The sequence below is a fragment of the Vanellus vanellus genome (assembly GCF_965231255.1).
Source record: "Vanellus vanellus genome assembly, chromosome: 11".
Taxonomy (NCBI): domain Eukaryota; kingdom Metazoa; phylum Chordata; class Aves; order Charadriiformes; family Charadriidae; genus Vanellus; species Vanellus vanellus.
In genome coordinates this window covers 13,036,380-13,061,501 of record NC_138916.1, presented here as the reverse complement: position 1 = coordinate 13,061,501, position 25,122 = coordinate 13,036,380, and the positions used below count along the sequence as shown (strand labels likewise).

The 25,122-nt window shown below is 39.4% G+C and overlaps 1 protein-coding gene across 1 annotated transcript in view; it reads left to right on the top strand.

Moving 5' to 3' along the window:
• FBN1 (fibrillin 1) overlaps positions 1 to 25,122 on the top strand; it is a 160,386-nt gene that overhangs the window by 37,103 nt on the left and 98,161 nt on the right. The window contains exons 7-8 of the mRNA XM_082488735.1: positions 17,850 to 18,047; positions 21,389 to 21,514. Of these exons, the coding sequence (XP_082344861.1) occupies positions 17,850 to 18,047; positions 21,389 to 21,514 (324 nt within the window). The remainder of the gene's footprint in view (positions 1 to 17,849; positions 18,048 to 21,388; positions 21,515 to 25,122) is intronic.

Sequence of the window (25,122 nt, the reverse complement as noted above, 5' to 3'; positions counted from 1 at the left end):
CTCAGAGGGCAGAAGTCATACTGTTCAGAGAAATGAAGCCTGGATGAAACTTCTCAGTAACTGTGGAAATGATCCAAAACCTACTCATGTCAAAAGAAAGTGACACCCTAAGACTTGGGTGGGCTTTGCATTGGGAGTCAGTTGGCATGATCAGATCTTGTCAGCCAGCTTTCAAGAAGGTGTGCAAGGTTATTGAGAAAGCAGTTGGCTCTGTGCTGTGTTACCACACAATACTATGAATCAGTAATTTTGGATAAAAGTAAAAAGTGCTGAAAGGCATAAGCCACAACTATGAATGTGTTTTAGCAAGGAAAACTGTTACCTGTGGCTGTAGGGTATGGGAAATATCATTATATGGAATGGTATTTATTTAACAGTGATTTGGGATTTCAAGATGCTGAATAAGAAATATTCTAGTAGAGTAAATAGCAAACAAAATACATAAAACCTCTTTCAGTTTTATAATGTAGTGTGCTTTTTATTTTGGGCTTATGTGCTGCATGCACAATCTTTCATGTGATATTTCTAAAGTGTTTCTCAAATACAGGTGTGTACATTGGTTAACACACAGAGGAGTTTGTGATGTCTTTGTCCTATTTTTTGCCTGGTGGGTTTTTTTTTTGTGGGTTTTTGTTGTTGTTACGTTGTCTTGGTTTGATTTGGTTTGGGTGTTCTTTTAAGTAGTCAGTATTGTGTGTGGTTTGCAGTAATGTGATATTGATGCAGAGGTATCCTGGGCAGATGGAGTACCCAGGATGCCAGTGACTCTCTACACCTCTTTTGAAGCAGGAGATTGCAGGCAGCAGGCTTGCTGCCCAGCAGAGGGGCAGCTTGATACTTATGCGAAAAATAAGCAAGATCACATTTGTGAACAGGGCTTTTAATCAGCTGTTTAAAAGTTGCTGATCCAATTTCAAGTTCCTAATTAAATGAAATGGGGGAAAGAAAGAGATTAGTGTGCTGCTAGGCAAGAGTTCCAATCCAGTGGTTATCTCATTTCAAATGTGTGGGGTAAGTTACATTATCTTCATAATTTAGGCTTATAGTATATTCACACACTAATAAAAATTTCATATGTAAGGGAAATTTAACCATTGCAAGCTTATTTTATAAGACTAAACTATTTGATGCTTTAAAAATATTTTTCTAATATGAATGTTATTTATCACAAGTGTTGTTGAAACCTGAAGCTTAATTATTAAATTAGATGTTCAGGCACTTTCCTGACAAGAATGATGTGGATAAAAGACATTTCTGGGAGAGGTCTTACTTACCCTTTGGATATAATGCAAAATACCTCTGATAATCAGGAGGAAGTTTTCTCTTCCACCGAACTGTCTTAAATTATGAGCTTTCTACTTTTTTTATGAGATTTTTTTTTTTTAAAGCTACCTAAAAGTTTTCCCACAGTGCTGGTTTACAAGCAGGTGAAACTTTAGACACCATTCAGAACAGTCTGTTGTTCCATTAACATTGCTGGGAGTGAGGCACAGGTGTATTGGTGACCACCTAGATTCCTAAATGTACCCATTCTATTAAAAATTAAAAGAAAATATTTCCTAGATTTTTAAGTACAAGTTTAAATTGGCACTGTAATTGCTAAACCTTGCAGCTTAGGCAGATGCCAGAGCTCCCGCAGAGGAACTTTAAACTGCATTATGCCGTACGCATATGCCTCGTAACTCTTTGTTGTTCCTCAGCTTCCCTTCATCTCTCCTCTTATCAGTTGCGGGAACCCCAAGGTGCTGCCTGTCATGTACGCTCTTGTGCTCAGTCCCAAGCAGAAGTCGACTTTGAATACCTAAAGTATCTCCTGTCTCAGCTGTGAATCCACTTTTGGCTTGAGGGGGATACGGGAGTTGAATTGGACTAATAGCTTCCTAACAGCTTAATACTTCATTCAAAGCTCAGTGAAGTCAAAAAGATACTCAAGGGCTTCAGTGGTGTGGATCAGATCCTATATCCAGAAGGGTAAGGTAAGCGTTGAGTCATTGCTTACACACGGATTACCTCACTTCTGTTCTTTCTGTGAGTCCTGATTTCTTGACAGGACCACCTCTTAAACTTAGTACCTGCTTTGTATGATGCTGAGTTACAGCAGGAGGACCTGTTGGGGAGATAAAACTGAACAGGATATGATTTAATTGTCTGGTGACTGTGAAATGGAGCTTGTTCTTCTCAGAAATAATTTAAATCTGTATCTTTTACTGCTCACTTATTTTCCTTTTTTGAAAGGTGAATTTTAAATCTAAAGATGGGAACACAATTAGGCCTTGCCATGGTTTATTCTGCTCCAATCAATTGTTCTTTCAGTGTAAAAAAAAAAAAAAAAAAAAAAAATTTTGGAAGACAGTACTACTAAGTATTTACTATCTGTTAGAAATCCATTAGCTACAGTTTTAAATTTTTACTTATTCAATACACGTAATTTTATTTCTTTGAGATGGATAGATAGGAGCTGCCTAATTTAACAGATAAGCAGTATGTTGCCAGTGCTGGATTAGGCTATTCTTCAGGTGGTTTGTAACCCCCTTTTTAATCTCATATCCTCATTTATCATCAGCCTGGTGTTTGTTTTTCCTGATTTAGGATTATGACACTGAACTATACAAATAACATCAGGGTACATTGTTTGTACCTTATCACCTTGAAAGTATCAAAGTAGAAAAAGAATATGGGAATCAGTTCTAGAGATGGGAGGAAAACAACTTTTGGGAAAATTGATTGTTAAGATCTGCAATTTGTGTAATCATTGTTTATTCATATTTGGTCACCCAGTGGTAGCTAGAGGATAATATTTCAGACTGCATAGCTAGGTGGGATACTGTGGTCTACTGTGTTAGTGAGAGGCTCATCACATTACCATGACATTCTTGGGCACCTTTTTGCTTGATGGAGCATGAAGGTGAGCGCTGCTAATGCCCTTTCCCCCCCGGCAAAGTGTGGTGCTTGCTGCAGGTCACCCAGCTCCCGGTTGGAGCCGGCACTACTCCCGCTCTACTCGATCCGCAGATTCTTCTCCTGGATGGCTTTGCCTGGCTGGCTGCTCTCTACTAGTTGGCTCTCTGGACCTCCTTTTTAACTAGTTAGTTGGCCGGCCTGTCCTGGCAAACCTCCCTCTCCTGGTTGGCTGGCGAAGCTCTCGGGCTGGCCGGCCTTTTCCTTCCCTTCCCCTTCCTTTTCTCCCCTTCTCACACATGGTGTCTGCTGGCTCCCACTGTTTATCTCTCCATGTCTCTGTGCCTCCCACTCATTTGTTAGATTTGCTTTGATCCATCCCGTCTTTGCTGCCTTCCTGTTTTTCTTCCCTCTGCTCTTTTGCTGTTTTGCTTCTTTGTATCCTTGTTTCCTTCACACTTGTTCCCTGAAGGCTTTCTGCTCTGGCTTTCCCCTACCTGCAGGCAGCATTCATCTTTTCCAGAGCTTGCTGTCTCACTTTTGTCTGTTCACCTGATCTAGCAACCACATTATTTGAAACATTTACTAACAGAACACAGTTAGTGTTACAGGTTGGAGAAACGGTTCTGTTTGACGCTTTTTATTTCCTACGGTCATTTTCATAAGTTCCTTTATAAATCTAGTCTGTGCTTACATAGAAATGCCTGTGATAAAATTCCAGCTGAAGCGCTTTGTCGTGCTTCTGTGTCATCTTTCCCATAATTGTGGATTATCAAGTGTCTGTGTATTCTCTATAACTCACTGTCATCTCCCTTAGGAGTCTTAAAACAGTGAGTTGTGACATTTCTAATCCAGACATTGCAATTATAACTATAGTCTCACAAACACTTCATTATTTTAGTGTGGAATAAGTACTTTGGAGTGATCACAATGATGGGAAAGGAAGTGTGGGGAAAATCCATAGCAGTTGAAAACTTGCTGCTGAAGACTCTGAGAGGGCATAAAATTCTGTGGCCATTCTTCTGCATATTTCAATCTTTGTTCCAGAGTCCTTATTCAGATGCAGTTCCTGCAGATGCTAATTGAAGTTTTGTCTGAGTTAGGACTAGAGAAACAGATCTCTGTTGTTAGATACTATAATGTATCTCATGTCATCTGTGGTTAAAACCCCCATAAATACCTATACTTTTTGTCCCTGTATGGTTCAAAGCTATTTTCTAAGTGCTGCTTTTGCTCTTTCTCTCCACATGGCCAATGTTTTCATTTTCCCTGATTATGGGGTACCTAATATCACTCTAAATCACTCTAAATACTGATTAACAAGTCGGTCCCTACTGGTAACTACACAACCTTGTCAACTAGAAAATACTGTCATCCCCCCGTATGTGTTTTTTCCTTTCATGACAGAAATATGAATCCCATGTGAGAGGGCATTGTTCCCATGTAGCAGCCCATTCCCTTCAAGTGAATATCAACTGTCGTTCTCTAAGATTTTAAAAGTTTTTGGATTGCTTTTGTACATGTGTATCCAGTATAGATATATTTCTGCAAAAAAAAAAAAAATAAATTCATAGCATCTATTGAGCTGGAAAATTAATTAGACGACTTAATTGATTGTGCATGAGTTCCTCTGTGGAATGTGTTCTGCTGCTGTTACGCTCGCCCAGCACAGAAAATCTCAGGAGCTAATTCTTCTGGTCATTTACTAAAAACTGAGAGTTAATTGAACATGAAAATAAAACAAAACAAAACAAAAACCTTGGAGGGTCTTAACACAAAAAACATTATATGAAAGATCTTTTCTCATTTTATTACATTAATGCCAAGAGGCCTGAACTCAGCTTGAGGCTCTCTTTACCCTTCACAAAACATACAAGTCTGTGTCCCAAAGGCTGTGTAGTCTGAAGAGGAAAAAACCCCACCAGCATCCAGGAGTACTGGCAGCCCCACGTTACATGTGGGGAGCTAATATACAGGGAGATTAAGTCACTTGTGTAAGGGCGTACAGGGAGTCTGTAGTGGAGTCTGAAACTGAACCCAGGTCATCTCAGTCTCAGCCAAGTGTCTCAACCACAAGACTATCCCTCCTCTTCAGTATGTCAGTGTAGAAAGTAGGCCAAAAAGCAGTTTCCATTCTTCTCTACACAGCATTTTGTAAGGCTGTGAAGTATTATGTATTAGACAGGCATCTGGATCAACAGCAGTTTCTGGAGATACTTTTATCTGTAAACAGAAGCAAAGCCTGTAAGGGCTTTGTAAATTTTACATAAATTATTTTATCTATAAACAGCATAGTTAATTCTATAAATACTATACTTAATTTAAAGGCATTTTAATGATTTTTAAGAATGGAAAATGTATTTAAAGGATTCTGTGTTCTGTGGCTCTCTAATTTTCATACGTTTTAGGTTCTGGTACTACTCATACATCATGATGCGTTAGCAGTGATGTGTAGCTATGCCAAGCTATGTAGCGCGTTACACCATGCAGTCTAAGCTGAGAAAGGGAGGCTCGGGTCGTGTGACAGGCTAATGCACCCGTGTTACTCAAAGGTTAAGTACTCCTGTTTTGGGAGTTAGTGAGGCTTGCAGTTTGCTGACCTAAATCTGAGTGATTCCTATTATGTTGAGCATTTACTTAACTTTTGGAGAATCTCTGTATAACCAGAGTGTAACAAAACTTCTGCTTTAATCTTTTGTACCCTAAATGGAAGGAAAAAAAAAAAAGGTGCAAGTATGTGTGGATATGTATGCATGTATATCCATCATCCTCCTTCAGCTGGGATCTCCCATTTTTGTATGAAATCAGCATTACTGTGTTGAAGTATACAAAGAATAAGCCAGAGCTTTTTGTTCCCCTCAGTGCCCTAGTTAGCTATTCAGAGACACCTGTGTCATTTGCTGAATTCCTGATTCCTGAATTCCCTGATTCCTTTCTCCCACATCCCCCAAATAAAAATTACTTACCTGGTTCTCACTGATGTATGTTCTGGAGCACCACTTTTATGAACTCCGTTAATTGAAATCATTAATTCCAGATGTTCTATGCATTTACACAGATAAATTTCAGTGATTGGCAAAAAAAAATTAAAAAGTCAGCTTTGAAGGACCACTGGGATTTATGTAGCATGGAGGCGAGAGAAACTTGGTTTTCAACCTAAAGTCTCTAAAAGATGTAGTGAGAAATCATCCATGGACCATTTGGTACAAAAAATCGTCTCCAAAATTCTGTTGCTGTTCCCTGTGAGCATGAAATTAGTAAAATACAATTGGCGTGTGTCAGTTTCGGTTGAGCCAGTATGGCCCAACTTTTGGAAAGAGGCCTCTGAAGCTGGGTGGATCTCTCTCTTCCCCTCACCCCCATGTTTTCTACATGTGGGTGTGTCCATGCACAGTCACAGGCAACGGGATTCCACCACTGACTTTTCATTGTCTCAACAAAGTCAGTGAGTCTAACCCTTTACTCTTATCTGGGACCTGGACTTTGTGCTGGATGTCTGTGTCTGGACACCTACAAAATCAACAAGTCCTATCTAATAGGGAGGAAACAAAAGTCAGTTAGGATTTCAGTCTCAGAGCTTGAATGTTCATGTTCAAGGCACTCGGGCTGGTGACTGTTTCCCAAATTTTAATTATTTGCCCCATGTGTGGAGGCAATGAAATCCTAGGACCTAACATTCCCATCAACAAGTAGAAGAGACGCTAGTTTCCAGTGCTGAGGTAAAAATAGATCTGCAATACCTGCTACACTAAACCAACATGTACATAGTGAGTGTGACAAATAAGAAAAGGCCAAGGTCATCAGCACAGATGCTATTAAAAAGTTAAGAATTGTTAAACAATATGCTAAGATTGTGGAGTTGCATGCCTTTTGAGTAAAAGCAAAGTTTCCCATGTTTGCCTAGAGTATTCATAGTAACTTGAAGCCTTTTAGAAAGGCTTGCAATTGTTCTTAACCAATATCTTAAGTTAAAAAATAAAATAAAATGTGCTCTTCGTTACATCTCTAACAGGAGAGTCAGTAAAGACCTTTCAATCTTCTTGCCTGCAGCATGCAAGTAAGAAGAGAATTTGACCCTAAGTTTGATAATTGATGATTCATAACTTTCCCCCCCCTCCCTGTTTTGAGATATTTAATTAGTTCTGCACTCTTGCTGCTTTGGAAAATCAGGCTTTTGATGTGGTTTTAACAAAGAGTATTTAATTGACAATTGTCATAAATAGTTTATATAAACCTTAGATTAAAGTTGTGATGGATGCAGAAAGTCCTTAGTCACTTGAGGCCAGTCATTCATTGACTTTGGGGGACATCCAACCATTGATGCTAAGCAAAGACAAGACTCCAACCAAGTGGTCAATGAAGACAGGAATGACAGGCCTTAAAGAAATAGTACAAGTTTACTTTTTAAAATTAAATACTAATATATATGATGTTCATTGGCTCTTTGCACTAAATATAGAAGTCTAGAAGCTCTGTGAGTATCTTAGATTTTCTGAAGATCATTCACAGTTAGCAACAGAGCAATTTAGTGCTTTAGTAAATATTACAGGGAAGTGTTAAAGAAGAGAGAACCCTGGACTCACTGAAAACTTGCACAATCCAAAGAAGACCAGGAGAATGATAACTGAGGGGTAACGTCCATAGTAATCATGGAATCACGGAGTTTTCGGAGTTGGAAGGGACCTCTAGAGATCATCTAGTCCAACTCCCCTGCTAAAGCAGGATTGCCTAGAGCACATTACTCAGGACTGAATCCAGGCGATCTTGAAAGTCTCCAGAGAAGGGGACTCCACAACCTCCCTGGGCAGCCTGTGCCAGTGCTCCGTCACCCTCACTGTAAGAAGTTTTTCCGTGTATTTGAACGGAACTTCCTGTGTTCTAACTTGTGCCCATTACCCCTCGTCCTGTCACTTGGAACCATTGAAAAGAGCCTGGCTCCATCCTCCTTCAACCCACCCTTGAGATACTTGTACGCCATAATAAGGTCTCCCCTCAGCCTTCTCTTCTCCAGGCTAAAGAGTCCCAGCTCTCTCAGCCTTTCCTCATAAGGCAGATGCTCCAAGCCCTTAATCATCTTAGTTGCCCTTCGCTGGACTTGCTCCAGCAGTTCCCTGTCCCTCTTGAACTGGGGAGCCCCAAACTGGACACAGTATTCCAGTTGTGGCCTCACCAGTGCAGAGTAGAGGGGGAGAATGACCTCCCTCGACCTACTGGCCACACTCTTCCCTATGCAGCCCAGGATTCCGTTGGCCTTTTTGGCGACAAGGGCACATTGCTGGCTCATGGATAATTTACTGTCTACTAAGACCCCCGGATCCTTCTCCTCTGAGCTACTTCCCAGCAGGTCCGCCCCTAACCTATACTGGTGCCTAGCATTCTTCCTCCCCAGGTGCAGGACCTTGCACTTGCTTTTGTTGAACCTCATTAGGTTCTTCTCTGCGCAGCTCTCCAGCCTGTCCAGGTCACGCTGGATGGCAGCACGGCCCTCTGGGGTGTCAGCCACCCCACCCAGTTTGGTATCATCAGCGAACTTGCTGAGGATACTCTCTGTCCCCTCATCCAGGTCATTAATGAATATATTAAACAAAATTGGACCGAGTATTGTCCCCTGGGGAACACCACTGGTTACAGGCCTCCAACTAGACTCTGTGCTGCTGATCACAACCCTCTGAGTTCTGTCCCGCAGCCAACTCTCAATCCACCTCACTGTCACCTCATCTACCCCATACTTCCTCAGCTTCCTAATGAGGATGTCATGGGAGACAGTGTCAAAAGACTTGCTGAAGTCAAGGTAGATGACATCTACGACTCTCCAGAATCTATTTATTTCCAGAATTGTACAAAAAAAATTAAAAGTAATGAAGCACACGAATGTTAGCATCTCGTGTACTTTATCTTAGTGGGTATAATATATATTTTTTATAAAATTATGCTTGCTTAGTTGAAAACACTTGTTAGTCAAGGTTAGATCATTTGCCTTTTTGGAAGATGTTTCCTACTTCTAGCAGTAGGTATTGAATACATGAGATAATTCCCGAATGATGGCATGTATTCTGTAACATTTCAACAGATACCATCAGACTTACTCAGAGTTAAGTAGTGCATGTTATTTCTGTGTTTATTTTTGGACCACAGTCTTAATGCAAATCCCATATATGTGGTTATGCAAAATGAGCCAGATTCTGGTTGTGATTACACTGGTGTACACACAGAGTGATGCCACAATTTCATTGAGGGAGGAGTCTGATCCTGTAACACAGAGGGTTGCATGGTATTTCAATTAAGTGGTTGATGTGTTTCACTGTAGAGTTAAAGGTGACATATTAGTGTCCGAAGCAATTTTTGTACATTATTGACTTAAAATTTGTAACGCTTTCTGAAATTTTTCAGGGGGTTATTGTGCAATCATGAAGGAAATAATTGTTAAAAGATTTCTGTGAAAATCAAAATAGTGTATGTTGACATTGTTTTCCGCATAATTTTTGTGTCTTTTTAGCTGGCTATTTACAACATAAAACCCTGTGTTACAACCTTACTCAAAAAGAACAGTATTAGTTATTCCAAAGTATTCAGGCTAATAAAAAAAATATATTCAGTATTTACATCATATCAAAGCTGACATCACTAAAATCATATCACTAAAAATACACGAGTATTGAGAATACAAAAACCCGGGTAACTGCCTGGCTGAAGAAATTCGGCCAGAGAGCTGTCTGATGTGTGGAGAAGAATCTTTACGGGAATACAATCTGCGTGCTCCTTGCCTTCATTCTGCGTAAGTTTTCCTCGGCCATAATTTCTCAGGAGTGCTGGTCCTTTTGGGTTATGGCAAAGAGGGAGCTTGCTTAGGACAAGCCAGATGATTCCTGGCAGCTGTTATAAAGAAATAAGAAGAAATTGTTGATTGCTCTAATTACCTTGTTAAGGAGCTGCCAGGACTTTAGAAGTTCTGCATTCTGTTAGGACCATAAAATTTATTTGTCCATGTGTCATTATGATAATACATACTTACCAACACCCAAAGCATCATTATTACATTTACTGCCTTTGCTTTAAGACATCCACACTGAAAATGAGCTGACTTCTCACGTTTCCTGCTATGTGTTTATTCATTGTATTTCTCTTAGCTTGAGCAGTGAAATTAGCTCCCTTCCTCCTCTCACCTCCCCTTTTTATTTATAACCCATTTTCAGTTCTGGACTGAGTTTCATTCCAGTGCTCTGCAATTGTATTGTGTTTCATGACACTGTAGAGGAACAGTTATATTTTAGAAAAAAAAAAAAGTAATTTCTATTGTTTCGTACCACTCTCCTTTTTAAACAGGAGCACTATCTATTTAGATCCTGTCTGATGTTGCATTGTCTGAAAGCATTTTCCCTTTTTTTTGGATGTTGGTCTATTCAGTATACTGCAAGTCATTAGGATATATTTTTCTTACACAGTTTGCACTACTTTTGGATAGTATCAGTAATTTTATAGTCGGTGTCTTCTGGAAGCAAAGACAAGAAATATACAGAGCTCATCTACTAGCTTTGTCTTTACCTTGCTATTTAATAGTTAATATTTTGTGGTATGTTAAGAGAGTTTCTATAACGTGGCACTTAAGAACTCTTTTTAAAAAGTAGTAACAAACTTCAGCCAACTTGTTCTTTTTAAGTGAAACTTCCAGAGTTCTTCAATTGAATCCATTCTCCTTAATAATCATCTGGTCTTGACAATAAATATGTCACCAAAGTTACTTACTTTTTTGCAAAAAGAGAGATGGAAATCAACTCAGAATTTTATTTTATTGTTGCTAGCCTGTGAAAGAAATTGGAAAAATTAAAAGCTGCAAAGAACTGTTCCTTTGTAGCTTATACAGCAAAGTAGGGTGGGTTAGAGTTTGTCAGGTAACTGACTATTCAGAAATGAGAAGTTATTCTGTATTTAGCTGCATTGCTTACTGTTTTCTTCATCATGGAAAAGAATAAAATGTGGTAACAATTTTCTGTATTTGGACTGCTGCCGCACATAATTGGGAACAACAGAGCTAAAGCCTTCATTTTGGTGAAATGCTTAGTCTGCGTGTTGGATTAAAATGTGTGCAACAAATCACTCCAATTCTATAATAATTTTTCGAACATTAATTTTTTATTTTATTACTGTAATGTTATTACTTTTCATTTACAGACTTCGAGAACTGGGTCAGTTGCAAGAACAAAATTGGCATGAAAATAGTTGTATATTTGTTCTTGAAAATGGGTTGCCAAAATACTTTTGAAAATGGTCAGCCTGAGTTATTCTGTACATCAAATGCAGCTGATAATGTTAGTTTCACATGGTTAGTAAGCTGTTATTTAAAAGTCCTGTTCTTTAACCAGTATCCTAGGAAGACTAGATAATATTTGCTAGATAGACATGTTAAACAGATCATCTGTGCAGAAATGGATTTGTGAAGCAGTTTACAGAATGGAAAATAAATTTAGGCTGAAGTGTGCCAGCAAGCCAATATATGAGAACAATTTGCAACAAGCAAAGGTGAGGAAGACATGCAGAAACGGGGTCATCAGAATCATGAATTAGAGGATAATATTCCTGGGACTGGAATATATGAGGCAGTAACTAACTTTTGTGGCTGTCTAATACAGAATAAAGAGTTATGATACCAGTGGAAGTTATTTATTGCAAGTGTTAGATATGCTTCCATGGATGTTTTTTACTCTTGTTAAAATAACAAGAGGCAACTTGGAGCTGTGATCTGTCCGCAGCACAGCTGTGGTATTTTGAGACATTTCTGCTTCCAGATTTATACCCCTGCCAGAAACAATGCCTGAATGGTTGCGCTGAGTCCCTAGTTCCAGTGACATCTTAGCACTAGCCAGTGTTAAATCTCAGCAATTTGAGCTCTGTGTTGCACTGTGCGCTGAAGCAGCTGGGAAGGGGTCTTGTTAATATGTGAAGCCATCTCTGGCACTGGAAGGGAGCAGGCAGAAGTGGCATGGTGATAATTTCTTCACATACCTATACCTCATTGGTAAGAAGTGTTAGACATCATAGGAAATAAGTTTTAAAATATTTACCAAGTTTTGTTTTCTTTCCTTCTGAACACCCTCTGCTATCTTTGCCATGTACTTTCCAGTGATGACACACTGGGATCTGACTGGGGTGAGTAATGGTGTCTGGCTGGGGGAAGGAGAGGACAGGGAGTGCTTAACAGTGAGTAATTATTAAGAAAATGGCCTGTGTGGAAAAAAGAGTGTTGTGATTGGATGCATTTATCAACTCGCATTTCAGTGTCACCTGTGGATGGAGAATTATTGTGTCTCACTTTCTGAAATGGTTGGACGTCAGTGCATTGAGTAACATGGGAATGATGTGTTGTGTGTCTGGTCTTGATTCAATCCGTGAAGCGAGATGTGCGACATGTCCCGTGTTAAGAAAGATGGAGGTAAATAATAGTTACCCCATGGGTTCCTGAACATGGTTATTCACTTTTCTGACCAGCACTTAAAAGCTTCAAAGTCCCATATGCAAAACATGATTTCATGATAGCCTACAAGCGACTGAAAGGGACGTTGTGCAAGTGAAAATGGAATTAGGAGCATATTACCCTTCCCTGTTTCTCTGGTACAGTGACACACACAGGTTTGCGTGAATCTTTTGGGAGGGGTATGCGTGTAAAGCATTCTGTTTGTTCTCTCTGTCCTTATCAGGAGATTTTAGTGTGTCTGAAAATACCTAGAATCACTTTGAAGGACATTTGAAAACTGAGCCTGAAATGCTAAACCTCTGTGTTCTGTAACTCTCTGTGCTATGGTGGTGCTTACTGCTATAGTCAGCTTGGTCATGCTGTGCTCTTGTGTCAGTTCTGAGATTCTCTGTAGTTCCTGGAATTTTACAGCAAAAATTTGCATTTCAAGCACAGCAGATCCTGCCTTCTGAAATGAGGCAATTGTTTTTCTCCATCGTCTTTAAATGTATTGCTACCTTCTCTGAAGAGAGTAAAATGATTGAAGTACAGTGAAACATACAGAGATGGAAGCTGTTTTTTCCATTAACAGCACAGTTGTTTGTATAGTGAGAGGTATCGTATGGTTTCCAATCCTCTCAAGAAACACGGCTTTCTCAAAGAAGTAAAATGTCAAGAGTTGGCGTTACTTATCATATCCATGATGCTGTTATGTCACCATTTATTTCAGATTTTTGATCAGAATATCTGATATACATTTCTTCCATTCCTGGTTTTTAAACTCAGGAAAAGTGATAGGAGTTTTGTTTGTGCAAGCACACCAAAATCAGCTTAGGCGAATATGATTATAAGTGTGTATTTTTAGGATTCATCTAAGATTCTTTATTCATGGCTCAGTGAAAGCTAATTTTTTAAAACACTGTCTTTATCTCTGTTTCAAAAACATAATTTGCTTGATGTCATTCTCATATCATTCTTATTGGTGACGTGCAAGTTGATACATTCCAAGTTCCCTTCTCCCCCATTCATTTTTCCCATATATAAGTGTCCAACCACTGGACATTTTTGGAAACTCCTTTGGAAATCCCATCGTCTGTTTTTCTAATTCTAATCCTACATTGTCTAATCTACAAGTTATGTTTAAGGCAAATTTTCCCCCTCTGTAACAGAGATGTGATACCTTTTCTTGTATATAGCATTCTCGGCACCTGCAATTCCAGGGTAGGGAAAGATGGAAGCTCGATTTCTCATATTGTTCCTGTACCTGACTGCAGAGTGCTGCATTTTAATTACCCAGTATTTTTTTCCGCTCATAATTGCGTAGTTACTAGTTCTATCACCGTTTAAAATTCCTGCTTGTAATTTCAATGCCATTGAAAAACAGAATTTATATAAAATCCTTGTTTTTTCCATTAGTAATACTGAATACTTGAAAAAAATAGTTGAACTTTGCCTGAAGTCGTGTACTGCTTTAAAAGGATTCTGCTACTTGAAGCTCAGACCGCCAACCTTTTAGCTAGCGTTATTCTTTGGCTGCGTGAGATGAGTTTCCAAAAGAGCATTCACAGGTACAAGCGGTAGCAATTCTCTCTTCTGATGGCTGGCCAAGCAGTGGCACGGGCTATCAAGTGCAGTGGATCACATGTGAGCAGCGCTGAGTAGGCTTTGCAGAGACGAGACTGCGTTTCTGCCTTGTGCAGTCTCACTTCCAATGTTCCTCTTCTATCCCCAACTGGTAAAAAAAAGCCACAACAAAACCAACCCATGAAACAGCAGAAACAAAAATACCGCTAGGCAGGAAAGTAAGTTGTAATAAAGATCAGCTTTAAGGTACTTCACTTGCCTTAGAGCCCTTTCTGACCTTTCTTTCATTATTTGTATGATAATGGAATATTCTTTTCTTTCCCTTTTCCACTGTACTAAAGCAAGGGAAAGTTGCCAGTTTGTGTTGCTGAGGGTGGTTTCAGTTACACAGCAGTCTTGGCTGGATTTGGGGTTCATGCAGAATTTACCCATGCGAAGTGCTAACAGCTAGCAGGAATGCTTCCTCCCTCCAAGCAACGTTCTGGGTTTGCCTCTCAGCTAGTGTGCAGCACAAGGTACTGTGTGAGCCGTCCATGCTGTGTGCTGCGAACTGGAAAAACAGCACTCATTTTATCATTAACAATTTCTTTATGGTGGCAAGAGATGGCATTTTCCTGTTTTCAGTAATGAGCTCTTGATCATGATAAGAGAAATGCTGACTTGCGAGGATCCTGTCTTTCAACCTTTGCACCCATTCAGTTTCCATTTATTTTAACAGGGGTGGAGGAGTCTGTCAACTTTCCTAACAAATGGTTATCAGTCCGCAAAATCAGGCTGTTGTTTGAAGCTTCAAGAACTTTTTGTAGGAGATTTATAAGGAATGCATCTTGGAGGAAAGAGTGACCAGAATTTCATCCAGCATCCTTGCACTAGTGTAATTGTTTAATCTGTGTTCCACTAGTTCAAAATTTTCTTAAACTGTATTTTTACGTTAAAAACTATATTGTGCTTGAAAACAGAGGTTAGCATGAACTGAAGGCTTAAGATGTGTATCTGGTGTTGAAAGTCTTGCGTTATCCTGGAGTCTCTTTGGTGCTGTCCAGCATTACTTGGAACAATTATCATTATTTATTGCTGTGCTTGCTTTTGATCAAAGCCTGCCAGTATTACATATTTCAGCAGCCTTTCTGGTGCTTTTAGGAACGTAAAGGATCTTTTGAAAAGATAACTGAAATTATTTGATGATTGTGGCTGGAACAGGAATGAGTTTTAGATCAAAGTGGAGTTTGTTTCTTTCCTGTGGACTTAATAAGCTGTTTAGATTAGGTGAAAATAAAGTCTATAATTCTCCATACTAACGTGCTATGAACTTGGATAATAACAAATAGGAGCTGGATTTGCTTGGTTTTGAGTGCATATTTAACCTACTTCTTGTTACTGAAACCTTGTGGAAAGATTTGCATGATTACAAAGTTAACTTCATTGAGTTCACCATATTTCTAAGTCATATTAGCCACTGCTAAGTCATTTATAGCTTGAAAGCAAACAATTGTAAATGCTGATCCATTCATATTCTACCATAAAATACAAGATGGGTTATTCACTGCTGTCTGATGCGTGCTTCCCGCTGCGACAGAGAACAAAATGACTCCTTTTTAAACCGTCTATATATAAACGGCATAGGGACAATCTACAATGAGGGATTTCATTCTGAGGAGGTACACTGGAGATTTCCTGTTGCCGACAAAACTGTGGTGTTTCTGAAGAAATTGTCATCTATTGTTTTAATATTGGGAGTTTTGCATACAGTAGAGCAGATAGCTCTCTTAGACCTCATTTTGTTCAAGAATAAAGAATCAATCTTGGAACTAAAATTTTTTTAATTGATAGGTATAATGGATTATGACTTATTTGTGTTCATTTGTGTGTTGAATGAATAAGATAAAGCTGGTAATATTTGGGATTGTACTACATGCTTCCAAAGCTGCATTTCTACAATGAGAAATGAGAAAGAAGGCGATGTAAGTTTTGACAAGAGCAAAACCAAGCTTATATAACTAGGAAAAGGAAAGCAGTTACAAAAATGCTTAAAAATGGGAAAAGAACTTGATAGAAGCTCTAGTGTAGAAAATTAATATGGGGAGTGAAGGGACACAATGAGAAATACCAAGACAAAAAAAATGTTAAAGCGATGAAAAGGAATTAAGTAACGAAGGGGAAGAGAGACGTTATCTGAGATTCTGACCCATTTCATGATGAGTCTGACAGAATTGCTAGGACAGAGGGAGGGAGAAGTGTTCAGTAAATGTAGCTGTAGTGTTTGGAGGGGATAAGACAGAAATTTTATATTTGCAATCTGATAGCATTTAAGGATGACATTAAATAGGAGTAATTGCATTTACATATTTTTATACATCTAACCAGCACCAGGGGGACTGAAAAGAGCTAGCTAAAGGGTTCTCATATCATGCAGGTTACTCCTCCATAAATCTAGAAATACAAGACAAATTTCCAGAGGCTGGAAGAAAATTATTGTTAGGCTGGGAGAAAATTGTTATTGTTCCAGTATTTTAAAAGGAAAAGAGATGGCCCAGGTGATTATAGGTCTGTTAAACAGGCAAAAGATAGAATAGCAATTATAGGATGTCATGCATAGTAAATGAAGAGTAAATAATACTTAGTGTAATTTAGTACAAGTTTATCCGAAATAGGTCTTTCAAACTAACTTGATAACCCTTCTGTTTAATTGGTGAAGATAATATTAACAATGTAACACTATTGTATAGCTTACAGGACTTCTGTAAGCCATTTTATTTATTATATCAAAGAATGGGTTGATTAATCAGCAGAATTATAGCATATGGACACAGCATCCCTGGATTGGAATGAAGATTAGTTAAATGACAGGTTTCAAGGTGCACCTGGTATGGGGAGATGTGGCAGATGAGGAAAGGCACCCGTTCTTACTTCTGCCCTGTTTAACACGTTTTATCAATGGTTTGGTGGAAATATATTATTGTTAACACGTTTTATCAATGGTTTGGTGGAAATATATTATTGTTAACAAAGTTTGGAAGTGGGATGAAAATTGGAGGAATTTATAATTTCATGACTATAAGGCAGTGTGGATTACTTAGTGACCTTGGCTGAGGCACCTGGTAACTATTTCAGAACAGACAAACATCAGGTTCATAATTTGTTGGCTATGCTTACAGGACACTGGACTCTGTCCTGGTGCACCATAACAAAAACATTTTAGGGTTGCTTGTGAAGAATTAACTGAGTGCGCACCCCGGATGTACAGGAGACAGCAGGAGTTGGCAGTATCACTGTTTGATTGTTGCCCTTGGAGAATGGAACAAAATAAAGCCTCCTAGTAGTATTTTATTAACGTCTTAGCTTAATTCTGTCTGTTGGCTAAGTGGCCTGTCCTACCATAAACAAATCAAAGCAGATGTGTTCTACATGCCCTCCATTCAGCTGTGGGCAAAGCTCACCCCCGTGTCTGGTACAGCGTATGCCTGAATAACAGTGAAAACTGTCCTCAAAAAACTTCCTGCAGTCTGTATTCTCTTCCCTTGAGACTCATGTGAGAACAACACTTGTGGCAATAAGCATATCCTAACTCTTTTATCAGTATTACTTTAATTAATGCACCGAATGTTTAAAACAAACTGATGAAAAGTCCTCCCAAAGAGTATTACTAGAGATTAAACCAAGCAGCAAAGGGGACCTGCTGAATCTTAAGTATATAATACCCCTGGTAAAATAGTCACAATATATTTCTAGAGCTGCTTATTTTCAGTGGATTTGAATGAAGAGAAAAATCCTCTGCAGAACACTGCTAAGTAAAACTCTTGGGCTGGTGGGCAATTTATCTGTAGAAGACTTGCCTGAATGTGCTGTTGTTTTACTTTATTATGAGTTTTGTTGTGTATTTTTATCATGACGCTGATTAGGTTTCCTGTCTTTGGCACAGATTACAGGACCGGCCCTTGCTTCACTTTGATAACCAACCAGATGTGCCAGGGACAGCTCAGTGGAATAGTCTGCACAAAAACCCTTTGCTGTGCAACAGTTGGGAGAGCATGGGGCCACCCCTGTGAAATGTGTCCTGCCCAGCCACATCCCTGCCGCCGAGGCTTCATTCCAAACATTCGAAGTGGGGCCTGTCAAGGTAAGTTAGCAGCAAAGCTTCCCCAAAAGCTGCTGAAATTGTTACTGGATTAATCTTAATTGAGTTACGCTGCTGTGAATAACCTGTCCTAAGCCATTCTCCGCTATATGTGTGAAGAATGGAAAAGCATTGTCAGATGCATTACTTCATGATTCAGTGAGTGCCTGATGTTCAAGTGAGTACGTTAGTAAGTTAGGTCATGTGAGAGCAGCCAGCATTTTAATGAATTTCTCACTGCCAGCAGCCCCTTTCCCTTGGTTCTGTAATGGTGTTTTTCTGAGTGTATCACTCAATCATTCCGTGGAGGAATTAATTCTGTTTTAAAAAGCACTGAAAACATGCAAAAATCAATCTGTGGCAATACTGTTCCATTTATCTGGTGTGGGATTTTTTAGCTAAAATTTGTTGATTTTGGATTCATCTTGGGTGTCTTATCTCTGGAGCTATCCTGCTTTGACCTGGAGAAAAGTGCATGTCGTGCCATTTGAAATGCCCTATTATATATTTTATACAATTTTGGAAGTGCATTTGCATTTGTTTCAAATCGTAAAATCCACCCAGATGTTGCTTACTTCTTTCAGAGCATGCCTTACCATAGAAAGTCCTTACACTGCTTTTGGCTTTTATTCTAATACTTCCAGCTGTATAAATTCTTTTATTGTCTGGATGTCTGGCAGGAAACAGGAGAAAGTTAACAGGGGCAGCTATGTATTAAACTGATGTGGATTATACATTCTCAAAACCATATCTTTGGGGCTAGTTTATTTCAATCTGTCTAACATTTTCTAGTAAGTTACAATATTTTTGAAAATAGGGGAGATAAAGATTATAAATCTATGAATAATTTTATTTAATTATGAAATTCTTATGACGGACTTCAAGGCATTCCATTGCATTAAAAATGTAGATATCCCCTTGTCTCAGGCTGAGGCCTGGCCGGTGCCTGCAGACAGGCATGATGAACTTCAAGATGGGCATGTTTGTGTACGCTGCATAATGTGCACGTATTTTGACCTCAGCCATTCTGTTCCCCCTATCACTGTAAAGGTCAAAACTAAATTGTGCAGAAATCTGTGAATCGAGATTCTGGACACTTCTGAAATCTTATGTGCATAAATATGTGGCCCACACCCCTGAACTCCTGCCACACCTAGTTATATCCCTCTTGTTTGTGTCACGGAAAGTGAGTGTGGTCACGGAGAGTGACCTCTCTAATGGGTTTATGCAGTTTGGAATAAGGCTACTTCTGCTTCTACATTTCTTACATGCAGCCACACTTAACCTAATCTGTATGCGGTGCCAACACAGTTTTGGCCCTGTATGTTTGACTTGTACTTTCCAGTTTTCCCCTCTCTCGTAATGTGTTCATAATTTCAACAGATCTGCTATGGAACCACATATTAGCTTTATTTTTCATGCAATTGTACTAAATCCAGTCCTTTTGAAATCAGATAACATCCATTCAGACTGAAGACATTTCAGGGATTTCACATCCATATTCAATCTAAATAAAGGAAAGCATGTTAAATAAAATCCAGGTTCTCTGAAGAGAAAAAGGAACTGTTATTATTGTGTGAAGTCAGAAAAAATCAAATGGAGGGGAGGGCAAGTTTATTTTAAAAAGTAAATAGAATATCGCTGCCCACACTTTGACTTTGTCTGTCTGGCTGAAAGTTAAATTAATATCACAGCTGAGATTTTTAAAGATACAAAGGAGGAAAATGAAAGCCAAAAGGTGGGATTTTGAAACAGACATCATGACTCAGGAGCGTGACTTTTTTTTTTTTTTTATTACTTTTTAAAAAGTCAGTACAGTGCCATGAAGTCTGGCTGATTACTGTTATTAAAGCACAGCATATTTCTGTAGCTCGAGTCCCAGCGACACTGTGGCTGTGTCGAGGGTGCTGTGGCTGTGTCGAGGGTGCTGAGGCTGCACTAGTGCTCTGTGCCTCCCAGCACAGCAGTTAGCTCCGGGACCGGGACAGCACTGCTCCAGCTCTGCTGCTGCACCACCTGACCCGTTTCAGTCAGCCCAGGCATCTTTACATAATGCTCTGCGATGTGGTACAGATATGCCCCTTGGCGTTCCTGAAGCTTCCTACTTGTGGCTCCCAGGGACATTGCCTCTTGGCCTTTTGTACAGACATAATACTCTGCTTTTCAGACTACAAGACACATTACAGCTGGCTCTCTCGGATTTATAAAGGGAGATTTGAAGGCATCATCTCCTTCAGCTTGTGTCTCTGCATTGAAACCGATCGTAGTGTGAAGCCCACAAATTCAAAAAATCAGGTTTTACCAGCAGTAGCTGGTACTCCTTGGGGAAATGGGGGAAGTGCAGGCGTTTGGGTTGGAGAGTGGCGAGTGCTCTGTTTGCTCCCAAAGGACAAGGAGCAGCAGACACAGGGCAGCCGCTGGGGACTGTGAGCCAGACCTCCGCTCTCTCCTATTGCAATGCCACTCCTCCTCCTTTAGTCTCTTCTCTCTAGCTCTTACTAAGCCATAGCAACACTTTTGCAGCTAAGTGACGCACTCATGTTGTGCTAAAATAGCTGTGAGGCCAAAAACCGGGGCCTCTTAAAAATGTTTGTCTTGAGCTTCCTACCTAGCCTGTGATATCGTCTTTGTTGTTTCATTTTCTTGAGAGAAAAATTTAAAAGCAAAGAGAGAGAAATAAAGGGGAATAAATGTCCAAATTTATGAATGTCTAAGCAGGTCATTAATAATTCCTCCTGAGACATTGATTATGGCTATGAAACTCCTTGAGTTGAATCCTAACCACAGCTTAAGGTCATTGGTGCTGATCTTTCTGGAGTGACAGGTTAATCATTTCCATCAATAATGACTATGCAATTCCCCATGCCTTTCCATGAGGCCCCCTCCGTGCACATTGCACGCTGCTCCTCCATGGCTCCTGCATTTCTGTGCTGGTGGGCTATGCACTGTGTGGAGTTGCCAAGATTTTTGAAGGGGCAAGTGATTTTGGGTGCCCAGTTTCAGATACTTTAAGGGAACCTGGGTTTTGGCAGGCTGTGTTCTCTGTACACCATTCCCCAGATGTTTTGGAAAAACAAAGCAATAGCAGTTAGATGTTTAATGTCTGTAACAATAATAACCATGTGATTTCTTGCAGAAAATATTTAGAGTACTGTACTTAATCATACTTTGCATAGAGTAATTACAAAATTAGTGTCTGTCTTCACAAGCAAGTATCATAATATTATGATGGGTGAAGAATGCATTTAGGCATATTTACTTTAATTTCTGTGTAGACAAATTATTATGGCTGTTCTTGAGAAATGAATTAAAAGTGGGTGTTTTTTCCTTTTTTTATATGATAGATGTGGATGAATGCCAAGCCATCCCTGGGATCTGTCAAGGGGGAAATTGCATTAATACTGTTGGATCTTTTGAGTGCAAATGCCCAGCTGGACACAAGTTTAATGAAGTGACACAAAAATGCGACGGTAAGAACTTTTAGAACTTTATTCTGAAAGTAAAGGGGGGGACAGTCTTCTTTTTGGGGCTAACTTTGTTTAGAAGTTTGTAACAAAATTTCCAGGCTCTTTTGCCTTGCAAAATAGCATCCTTCACAACAAATACGAATAATGGTCCTTTCTCCTTTTAAACAGGAGAATCTTAAATATTGGCCCTGCAGTTTTTCCAGGCTTTTATTCATGTAACATTTTTCAGACTTAAAGGTACATCTGAAACAAGTTAAACAGTAAAACTAAAAATATTTTTAATCCATATGTTGCTTTAGAAATGCTTGACGTGCACGTCTCTTGTGTGAATCTTTTAACCAAAAAGTGTATATGACTGGAAGGTTCAGCACATTCCCACCTGCTCAGGTAAACTGTATTTAACATTAGTGGGAGCTGGACACTGCTGAGTGAAGACTGCAGGACTGTGCTCGAAACTCATCCTTACAGTTGCAGATGTTAAAGAAGGAGAAACATTTTTCCTTTCCTCATTGGTCACCCTGTTTTGGAAGTACAACAGGTGCTAGCTATTAGCGTGGAAATTTGCAGTGCGTGAATATGGAATCTTGCTAATTTTTAACTGTGATTTTACAGTATTTTTTCTCTCCCAGTAATATAATAATCAGGCATAGACGTCTCCTTTGCTTTAAGATAATTTTGGATACATAAGGAATGTAGTACTAAAATGTGTCAATTGCACAATTTTGATTCTTCTTTACTATGAAGTCCAGGTCATTTTTAAACTCTTAACAACTTATTTCTCGTTTCAGTCACTAGACAAAAATTAAATTAATTTGAGCAGACAAGTTCCATAAGTGGTTGGTGATTTTGGAGTGCGAACTTTCAATATCATAATGATGTGTAAGAGCACTGTGTGCATGCACCACCCTTTCTTGCATTGGGTGCCTTTAAGGAAGCACTCAAATTTTTTAGTCATTTTGGAAGAATTATGACTTACCCTTTCAAAAGAAAAATGCCTATTTCAAGTATAACTTTATAATTTAATTGCAGGTTAGGGAATGTAATTTCAGATGAGTTTGTACACAGCATGGTTTTCATATTGACTGCCAAGGGTTTTGGCAGAAAGTCACCCAACTTTAGGGCAGAACAGCATTGCAAATGTTTCCTTCTGTGGATGAAGTATCAAGAATACCGTGAACAGGAAAGACTGAACATGTGCCTTGTTAAGTATTAGTACTTGAAAGACTGAGAACTGTAGGCTTGCATAGGCTGCATTCTATAAACATTCCTGTGGTATTTTTCGATTGCTGAATCGTGTAAATAAACCAACCAAACAAAAATCAACAAAGAACAAAAAACCCCAATCAATCACCACCTTCAGAGCCTGCACTCGGTAGTAGCTGAGAGACTGAACCCAAGAACCTGAGATAGCTTGGTTCATTCTCAAATCCTGCCACAAATTTCCACAGTCTTCTGAAATCCCCTTGGAATGATCGCATGGCTGCGAAGATAGGATGAAGTTTCCTTTTTTCAGTTCCATACCAATAAATTTTTGAACCTCAGCAGAGACTTACCTTCAGTACATCTTCATATTGCATGTACCTAGCAGTTTTAGTTAAAGCTTTGTAGGTATTAATACAATTTGAAAAATTAAAAGTAGTACCCTTATACCAGCGGCGTGAAATAGGATAGTGATTCAACAGTTAAGAGCATAGTCACATAACAACAGAATATCCATTCTGCTTTTTTAAATTATCCCTTTGAGTTTTAAGTTGAAATCTCCGATATAAGACAAGGTATTTGCCTTATAGTAATTAATTGTAATTAATTCTAATACATAATAATTAATGTCTGACCATGTGCTTGGTTTAACTTCCTAGCCAGCAAGTAGAACTTCTGGCTGCTGTAACATATCCTTGGTCACTGATTTAGTAGAACTGGGAGCTACCTGCTGCAATATCAATGATGTTTTTTCAGTGGGTCCCCATTAAAGTAAGATCATGATAGACCAGTGAGACAATGCAACAAGATGGGAAATGAGGTGTGTTGGCCAAAGTCTCTTCATTAGCATAGCTGGTGGAAAGCTGTTTATTAAGTGTTACAATATTTCACTGCTTCATATCACCATTCCTCTTCCAGTTGCATTAATGCTGAGGTAAATACTTTTTTTTTGTGGTGATTGAGGGGAGTAATTTTTCCTGGAGTGACAGAAAAAATTAGTGATGTCTGCAAGTACATCAAGTATACTTACCTTTATAAAACTTGCATACTTAACAATGACAATGATGTTGCTTATATGAATGTCAACACTAATATAAATAGTGAAATACTGTTTGGGTTAGGCTCAACCCTAAAATAGAGTGATGATTTTGCTTTTAAAAAGGTCGGACTCTATATAAACAGTGGCAACACTGACTTTAAGATAAACATTGGTGAATTTGAGTCAGAAAATGCTTGAATCTGATCCATTTACGACTGCATTTTTCTCTGTTAATTAAGGGCTCTATTCAGACCAAAATTCAATTTCCACATTTTTTGTCACTGAGAGTTCTGGGACTCCTGCAGAGTATAATCCTGGAGCAGAAGCCAGAAGTTTCTTAGCAGTGCTCCCAGGGCACTCGGACTTGAGGCTTTGGCAACTCCCTAGAAGTAGCACCAAACAAAAAGTCACACCCCTCTCTCACACCCAAGCGAGGAATGCGACCCACATCACGACAGCTAGCAAGATGCTGGGGAGGAATGTGTGCGCAGAGGGCCCGAGGCCCAGCACCACTTAGGATGGGTTGGTCTGTGAGGTCTGGTTATCTGTATGTCCTTCCCAGTCCTTCCACTCCTTTCCTGCAAAGACAAGGGGTCACAAAGGTGTTAGAGCATCTAATGCTTTACCTAGGGGAAAAGGAATTGATAATTTTTATGTTACTGAATTTTTGTATATACTGTCTTCACAGGAGAAGTAGAACAGAGGTCCTCTCTACTTGGTAAAACACTCATTAACGGTCCTGCGGGACTCTGGGTGTTCCCCCATCTGCTGGGGCCAAATTCCAATTTAGGCGTTACATTTAAATTCCTCCAATCATTTTTAATGACTAGGATATTATTCACTCCTTGCCTTGGCGTGTTGGGTGGTGTTGCAGTCTCAGAAGTTTTTGTGGTTGGTGAAATCATTATTACAGCCATGTGTCTATCTGTAGATCTCTGGAGGAGAGGTTGGATAGAGTCCTGTGATGCCATTATTTCTGGCTGGATTCTCCCTGTCAGGAGAGCAACTGGGCAGTTGTAGATGGCTGTGACAGGCAGTTGTCATTGATCACTCTAGAGAATAACATCCCTTTCTGCTCTGCATTGCTGATTCTTCTTGTAGGTACCATGGAAAAAAGCGAGCTGTGTTTAAGCTCAGCTGGACTCCGGGTTCCTAGAAGATGAGAGCAGTGCTAAGTAGATACAGCTGCATTGTTAAGGCAGCCACTGGCAACCAACGGGAAAGTAACTATATGTCACAGGCAGGCTACTGATGGTAATTAAGGAGCAATTGGGGCTGGCGTAGGTTGTTATTCACATGTCTGTAGATAACACAAACTCCTAGCTGTGGAAGAAACCCTTCAGGTTCCCTCTGTTCATGTATGCAGCTAAAA